The 8420-nt window shown below is 51.0% G+C and overlaps 1 protein-coding gene across 1 annotated transcript in view; it reads left to right on the forward strand.

Moving 5' to 3' along the window:
- Positions 1–8420, forward strand: part of NCAM1 (neural cell adhesion molecule 1) — a 52178-nt gene that overhangs the window by 18420 nt on the left and 25338 nt on the right. The window contains exons 11-16 of the mRNA XM_031062385.1: positions 830–1014; positions 1357–1453; positions 2409–2579; positions 3208–3339; positions 4251–4265; positions 6950–6994. Coding sequence (XP_030918245.1) covers positions 830–1014; positions 1357–1453; positions 2409–2579; positions 3208–3339; positions 4251–4265; positions 6950–6994 — 645 coding nt within the window. The remainder of the gene's footprint in view (positions 1–829; positions 1015–1356; positions 1454–2408; positions 2580–3207; positions 3340–4250; positions 4266–6949; positions 6995–8420) is intronic.

Consider the following 8420-nt stretch of genomic DNA (forward strand, 5'->3'; position numbering starts at 1 on the left):
GCGGTCTGTGTGCCCCTCTAGGGCAGGCTGTGTGCCCTGCTGGGTGCCCAGGGCTGCCCCTGACGGGCTGTGCTGTCGCAGACGCTGGACGGGCGGATCGTGGTGCGCAGCCACGCTCGCGTCTCCTCGCTGACGCTCAAGGACATCCAGTACACGGACGCGGGCGAGTACATCTGCACTGCCAGCAACACCATCGGCCAGGACTCGCAGGCCATGTACCTGGAGGTGCAGTGTAAGTGCTCTGGGGGGGCTGATTCCTTCCCTGTTCCCTGCCCTGGGTGGTGCTGAGGGTGAGGGTGTAGAGGGTGAGAAGTATTTTTATTTAAACTAAAAACCAGTTTATATTATATAAGGGGAAAAAAAGGGTCAGGTAGATACTCCATTTATCACTGTTACAAAGGGCTGTAACACAGTGATGGAAAGAAAGAGAAATTACTTACAAGTCAGGGGCTGCAATAACTCTCTCTGTTATTCAGAAGCAGCTCAGGCTGGTGAAAGTCTCCGTGTGAGAGGTTGCAGGGTGTTCTCTCTGCCTGGGTGCTCTTTGCTCCTCACCACAGATCTGCTGCAGTCCCATTTCTCAGGAGTCAAGTTCTCCCCTAGAACACCTTCCCAGCCCCATCCTGCTGTGTGCTCCTGCCACGCTGCCCTTCTCTCTGTGCCCTTCGGCAGGAGATGTTCCCCACGCCCTGGAGGAGAGGACAGTTCCCATTTCCCATATTAGATTCCCTTTCCCGCATTGAGGTGGACTCCAGCCAAGGGATCCTTACAGGGAGGCTTTTTTGGGAGCTCAGCTGGCTCCAATTTTCTTCCCAAATGTGTCTTCCAGATGCCCCCAAGCTACAGGGCCCTGTGGCCGTGTACACCTGGGAAGGAAACCGGGTGAACATCACCTGTGAGGTGTTTGCCTACCCCAGTGCTGTCATCTCCTGGTTCCGGGATGGGCAGCTGCTCCCCAGCTCCAACTACAGCAACATCAAGATCTACAACACCCCCTCAGCAAGTTACCTGGAGGTGAGGAGAAGCCAGGAGTGCCATCAGATAAGTGATGATGAAGGAGTTCAGTCTGGTCCTCTTGGTAGAAATGAAGTTGGGGTGGTGTTTCTGGCATGTAATCCTGAGAAAATCAGGCTGTGGAAGATAAAGAGGAGCAGGAAATGGAAGAAAAAGAAAATCAGGTAGCAGAAGAGACAGCCCCTCTTTGCTTTGTGCTCATTGCAGTTCTCTCCCCCATGGACAGCCCTGGGAGCACAAACACCTGGATTTTATTGCAGCTTCTCCCCAGTGAAACTCAGGGTGCCTTGGCAGAGTGGGAAGGGTTTTGTGATCCCACCTGAGCCTTCCTTGCCCCCACAGGTGACCCCAGACTCAGAGAATGACTTTGGGAACTACAACTGCACGGCTGTGAACCGCATCGGGCAGGAGTCCTCCGAGTTCATCCTGGTGCAGGCAGGTGAGCAGGGAGGGCAGCCAGGGTGGGGGACACAGGGGCCCTGCTCTGCTGCCTCCTGAGAGCAGCTCCTGCCTTCAGAGAGGCTGTTCACACATTTCCTGCTGCCTTGGAGCTGCTCAGCATCTCTGGTCCCTCGTTTCTCCAGGGGCTTGTTCTTCCTTGTGCTCCCAGAGCTGTGATCTTGGATTTGGGCACCCCAACTCAGCAAACCCCCTGACAGCAGCTGAGCTGCAGCACCTCAGAGCTGGGCCAGCCTGGGAGGGCTCCAGGGTGCCACAGGGGCACGTCCGGGGATTATTAAGCTCCATTATAAAACTTAAAACTTCCTAATATCTCACTAGATAAACTTTTCTGGAGCTTAGGGAGTCATTCTAGCCAAGCATTAATAGACAGACCATTGTTCTATTTGTCTTTATTTTCTACTTTTTACATCATTTTTCTGCTGACCAATCTCATGGCTACTGCTCAGCTCCAATCACAGTTCCGCTGTCTCTGAGGCCTTCTGCAGCTTTCCCAAAACCCTCTCATTTCATGGATTCCCACCACGGAGCTCTGTGGAGGGGACAGAGGGGACAGAGTGGCACCCAGGAGTGGAAAGGACACTGGGGGCAGAGTGACATCCAGGACTGCAAGCCCTGAGGAGGGGACAGAGGGGACAGAGTGACACCCAGAACTCAGAGCGCTGTCCAGGGACACTGGGGACAGAGTGGCACCCAGGATGCTTTTGCTGCACTGCCCTGGTTGTTCTCTTTTGGAGAAGGCACTGGCAGTCTCCACCCTCTTAGAGAGGAGACAAAACTAACATCTCTGCGCTAATTAACATCTCTAAGCCTGCCTAAACCCTCTGTGAGGCTCAGCCCTACCCTGTCCTGTGCTCTGTGTACCCAGGGGCTGTGGGCTGCTCCCAGCTCCTTGCCCAGGTCTGTGTCTCACCGCTGCTGTCCCTTGTCCCCAGACACGCCCTCCTCGCCCTCCATCGGCAGGGTGGAGCCCTACTCCAGCAGCGCCCAGGTGGAGTTCGAGGAGCCCGAGGCCACGGGCGGGGTGCCCATCCTCAGGTACAAGGCGGAGTGGAGGGCCCTGGGCGAGGGGGACTGGCACTCCAGGCTCTACGATGCCAAGGAAGGTAGGAGTGACAATAAAAACTGGTTCCTTCCCACCAGCACTGAAAAACATTGACTTTCCTGTCCAGGGAGGGTGGAGGGTTCAGGTTGGAGGCTCCAGACAAGTTTTTAAACGTTTTTACATTTTAAACATTTGCTGTGAATGACAGGTGGAATTTTTAACTGGAAATGAGGGTTGGGCTTTGCTGAGAGCTCAGTCCCAGCAGGGTGAAGAACCCTGTGCTTGGAATTGCAGTTTTCACTTGCTGCTTCTCACAGGAGGCATTTGAACCCTCATCTGTCACCCCTTGGTCCCCCTTGGAAAATAAACTCTGCTATTCCAGCAGCAAACCCGTCCTGTTGGGGTGATCTATAGCAGTGCTTGTGGCACAAAATCCATCCTGGAGTCAAATAAAGCAAAATAATTTTGATTTGGGGAGGGCTGTAAAAGGGAGAGTTCTGTTCCAGTGCTTAATCCTCCAGCACCAATCCCATGTGGAGCTGAAATTCTTATTTTATTCCCCACTGCAGTGGTGTGATCCCAGCTAGAGCCGGGTCCGTTTATCCCTTTTCTCCCCGCATGGGGACAAACAAAGTTTGTTCATTTCTTTCTTGGGGCCCTGAGCTTTTCTGTGCTTTTTCTCCCCCCAGCCAACGTGGAGGGGACAGTGACCATCACGGGGCTGAAGCCTGAGACCACCTATGCAGTGAGGCTGTCAGCAGTCAATGGCAAGGGCGTGGGGGAGCTCAGCCCGCCCGCTGAGTTCAAGACGCAGCCAGTCCGTAAGTACAGCCCAGCCCAGCCTCCCCTGCAGCCTCTCCGTGCATGGATCTCACCTCTTCTCTCTCACAGACCTCGCTGCACCCTCCGGTTTCTCTGTGGGTTTGGGTTTTGTTGGTGGTTGAAAGGTTTCTCTGAAGGGAGGAGTTGTTCCGTGTGCGCTGGTTGGTGGTTGCAGTTCAGCCTTGGTGGTGCCAAGGAGAAGGGGCTGTCAAGGAGAATTGTAATGAGGAAAAGCAGCTGAGAAGGGGTTTGGTCACAGAGAATGTGATGTCACTGTCACAAGGTTTGTTTTCCACGTTGAGGTGTTCAGCACAGGAGCGGCCTTGGGCTGTGGAAGGTGAAGGAGGGAGGGTTGCTCTGTTTGAGATGCCCCTGCAGCTCTGGAGGGGATTCCATGGATTCCTCAGGCTCTTCTCTGCTCTGCCTGGGCCATGTCCATGTTCTGCTGTGGCCCAGCACTGTCCTCCTCTTCCAGGGAAGAGTTAAACCCCAGGGATCTGTTCGGGGTGGGAAGGAGAGCAGGAGGAGAGGATGAAAGGTGCAGTGGGCAGGGCAGGTGTGACCAGAGCAGGCAGGGAGAGCTGTTTGACCTGGTTCTGTCCCTTTGCTCCTGCATCCGGCCCTGACTGCTGCTCCCAGCCCTGAGCTGAATTCTCTCTCCAGACCCCTGAGCTGAATTCTCTCTCCAGACCCCTGTGCTGGACCCAGGGCTGTCCCTGCCCACCCCGAGCATGCCTGGAGTCCCCTGAGCTGTGCAGGGCACACCTGGGATGCTGATTTTCCAGCTCCATATTCCCTGTCTCCTCACATCTTCTACATTTATATTTTATTTTTTTTTTGTTTCTGTGTGTCTATTTCTGTCTTTTTTATTTCGTTTTTGGTCTGTGTCCCATCCATGGATAAACTGCAGGCATCCCTCACCCACGTAAGTGCTCTCCGCATTTCTTTCACTCTCTCTTTTTGTGTTTTTAGAGTGTTCCTCTAACTTTTCCAGCTTTTAATTTAGTGCCTTTTTCCTCTCAGGGGCTGTAGCACTGGAGTAACTGGTAGTGTTCATTCCCTAACCACACTGACTCTGGAGTAGCCTCTCTGCTCTTGTTTAGAACAGAATTGGGGTTAACTCTTTGTCTGTGCTCTGCAGCATGCAGTTGGGATATTTAATGTAGTGATTCTCTAATCATAATAATAATAAAAATAATAATAGTTAGCTTGTTGACTCAGAGTGGAGTAGTGGAAGGCTTCATATTTATGAATCCACTAAAAACAGTTCAATTTTAATGATACTGAGATCATTCAGGGAAATCAATTCAGCCAAATTGCAGATCTGGTTTAGACCAGAGCCAACCAAAAACTTCAACATTTTGAATATCTCCACAAATTTGAAAGCACAAAATTGAAGAAAAAAAATTCAATTTTTTTTCCTCTTCTCACTAATGACTTTACCACTGGACAGTCTTCCAGCACTTGTGTAGATTGTGTGATTAAATAAATAAATAAACCTCATACTAAATTTTTAAAAAATGGCATGTTCCCCACTTCCCCGTGCAAAATGAGTCAGAAATGTGATGGATTTGTGTAATTGTGAGTGAAAAGTGGAGATGGCTCCATAGCTTTGTGCCTTTCCAATCAAACCTGATCAATGGAGCTACAAAAAAACCTCTTTATCCCAGTGAGCATTATTGCATTTATCAGTGCCTCCCTGTGGGGAGCTGCTGCTACTCCCAAGATTACAAGGAGAGAAGCTTCTTTGAGATTCCTGAGAGAGGATTTTTAAATATTTTTATTAATATTATTTATTGTTTTATTTTATTATTTTTTAGTATTTTTCTTTTTAACCCAAAATTTTGAATCCTGCTTGTGCTGTTTCCCCTAAAGATTGCATTGGGCAAAAGCGTGGATGTAGGGGAGCAGGAAAGGGAAGGATGGATGGACAGATGGACAGGCAGGGCTGCAAACTGCAGCAGTTAGGGAGGCACTGGGAGGCATTCCCAGAACATTTGTGCAGTCTGAGGTTGTTTGGATCCCATTAATTCCAGGAGCAATAATTAAAAATAATGACATGAGGGTGATGATGGTCAGGGTTAGAGCCCAGGCTGAGGATTGGGGCAATCCCTTCTGAACTGGAGATAAAACCCCCAGGGAGGGCAGGGCTGGGCATCCCCAGCAGTGCTGCAGGAAAAGGGGGAAATGCAGTGGAAAAGAGAGGAAAACGAGCATGAGAAGCTCTGCTGCAGCCCCAGCCTCATGGCCTGCACCTGGGGACAGGTAGGTGGCTCTGCAGAACATTCCAGCACTTCTGGACTGGAGTCTTTTGCTTTTTTATTATTGTTTTCATGTGGCAACGAGCTGCCAGTCCCTCTGTACTCCCCAGTGCAGGGTCAGTTGCGGTTCTCCCTCCTTTAACTCATTTTTCATTTCCAATTCCATCCTGCCCTTGAAGCTTTGCAGCTGGGATCACCCTGGGATCATCTCCCAGTTCTCTGCTCCTTCCCAGAGCCCATCTCGGACCCTGCCTGGAAATGGCCCCGCAAAAATGCCTTTTCTCCACCTCTGCTGGCATTCCAGTCACCTCTTTGTGGGCAGAGTCACCAGCAGGAGGGATTTTTGTCCCCTCTAGAGTGATTTGAAGGTCACAGAGATGTCTCAGGAATTTTACAGCTCAGATTAACCAAGGCCACTTGTTTTCCTTGCCCTATTATTTAAAGTCTCTGTCTGAATGTAAAACCTGACACAATTTTTAATGCCTGCTGGGATAAGTCTGAAGTCATTTTGATTTATTTAATTTCCCTCAGTAAGAAAAAGAAGTTTCTGTCTATCTTAGAGGGCCTCTCCATGAGGTAATTAGTGATAATTATGGATTATAGTGGCACAGATGAGAATTCTGGAGATTGGAGGAGTGTCTGAGTTGACCTGAGTTTGTATTTTCATTTTAACCATTTGCTGCTTTTCTTCATTTCCTTTTCCTTACAAATCTGCAGCCGAACAAAGGCTGGAGGAGGACAGGGGTGGGGTTTGAACCCAAAAGTGTTCAAAGAGAGCGTGTGTGGGGCTGGTGCCAAAATACCTTTGGGTACAAACCAGCACTGCAATCACCCCAAACCAGCACTGCAATCACCCCACGTCCCACATCTCACATCTCCTCATTCCCTGGGGCTATTACCAAAATACCTTTGGGTACAAACCAGCACTGCAATCACCCCAGACCAGCACTGCAGTCACACCCCCATGTCCCACATCTCCTCATCTCCTGGGGCTGGTACCAGAAAACCTTTGTGTGCAAACCAGCACTGAAATCACCCCAAACCAGCACTGCAATCTCCCCACATCTCACATCTCCTGCGGCTATTACCAAAATACCTCTGTGAACAAACCAGCAGTGCAATCACCCCACATCCCACATCTCCTCCTCATTGCCTGGGGCTGCCAGGACCCTCCTGGGGCTGCCAGGACCCCCGTGCCTGCAGCAGGGCAGGATTTCTGCAGCTCCCTGGGTGACACAGCCCTGCCTCAGGGCTGGGTGTCCCCCTCAGTCCCCTCCTCCTGAACCCTGCCCTGTTTCCCTGCTGTCACCCCCTGGTTCCCACCCTGTGCATCCTTGTGTTTCCATAGCAACCCCAGCTCCGGCTGCTGCATCCCTGAGCCCCGTGGCTCTGAGTGAGTACCTGGGGCTGCTGGAGCCCTGGATCCCCCAATCCCAGGGCTCAGGGGCACCCTGGGCTGGCTGCTGACAGCATTGTGCCGTGTGAGCATGTTCACATCCCAGCATGCTGCCCCCCTTCCCCCCTTCTGCCAAGCACGGGCTGAAAAACGGGAATTAAAGGCTCAGAAAAAGCACAGAGAGGGAGAGAAAGAGGAATAACCCCCCCAATCATCCTTTCCTAAAGGAATGTTTCCTTTAGTGTTCCCCATTTTAGTGTTGCAGCTGCCTTTGCAAAAGGGAAGTGCATGAAATCATTTTCTTGCTGCTGTGCCTTGCTCTGTTTGCTTTGAATATAGGGAGATACAGTTGATATTAAAATTAGGGATACTGGTTGCTGGAAGAAGATGCAAATGAGGAGGTAAAATACCCTGCAAGAGAGATCCCAGGGCCCTGCTTGCCTTAAAAGAGGCCTCAGGCTTCCAGAAAATTCCATAGAATTTGGAATTCCATAGAATTAGAATTTGAGATGGGAGCTGGGTTCAGACTGCCTTGGTTGGGTGGTCAAGGGAGAAGAAAAGCCCTCAGTGAGGATCTGAGTTCCCTGGTGCATGTGTGTGGTTTGAGTCACTAATGGTCTCTGCCGAGCCAAAAGCTCCTTTTGTGCCTTGCAATAATCCAGAGTGTGTTTGTGGTCACTGAGGTGTTTACCTGAGGTGGGTGGGAATGGTTTTCTGAATGGAAAACACTCCAAGCATGAAGTGTGGGATGATCTTGGGGTTGGGATGGAGGGAGAGGAGAGTGTGGCCAGTCAAATGAATTTATAATTAATTCTAATGAATGCATTTATGGCTGGCACATTTCATGGTCTCACAGGTGGCTCTGAATGTCCTTTACCTGCCCTTGGCCACAGCAGCGTGTTCCTCGTGCAGTAATTTTCATTTCCAAATGCCAAACCCCAGTCCCTGCTGCACCCAGGGGCTGAAGAGACCTTTTCATTCCTGTCAGCCTGGGAGGATGGGCTGGAGAGGCCGAAGGGCAGGCTCTGCTCCTCATCCTTTATCCCTCAGCAGGCAGAGACTCCCTCCTGGCTGCTCCTGTGTGAGCTGGGCACAGCTTCCCTTGCAGGGAGAACCTGGGGTCATGTTCAACAGAACAGTTTGTTCTGAAAAAAAAAAAGGAATCTTCGCCCGGAAAAGCTGCTAAGAGCTAATTAATGATAACCATTTTCCACGGTTTTGTTGGTGTGGGGGCTGTGTGTGGGGAGGAGGGGGGAAGTTTCCCTTTTCCCCTGCCCTGGGGCTCAGGCTGTGAGCAGGAGCAGAGCTGTTGTTTGTGTGTGCCCACATTGCTATGCCGGGCTGTGCTGCAGCCTGTGCCAGTGACGAATTCAGCAGCAGGGAAAGGGCAGTGGCACGGGGCAGATGCTGCTCCAGCTCTGCT

The sequence above is a fragment of the Geospiza fortis genome, unplaced genomic scaffold (assembly GCF_000277835.1).
Source record: "Geospiza fortis unplaced genomic scaffold, GeoFor_1.0 scaffold183, whole genome shotgun sequence".
Lineage (NCBI taxonomy): Eukaryota > Metazoa > Chordata > Aves > Passeriformes > Thraupidae > Geospiza > Geospiza fortis.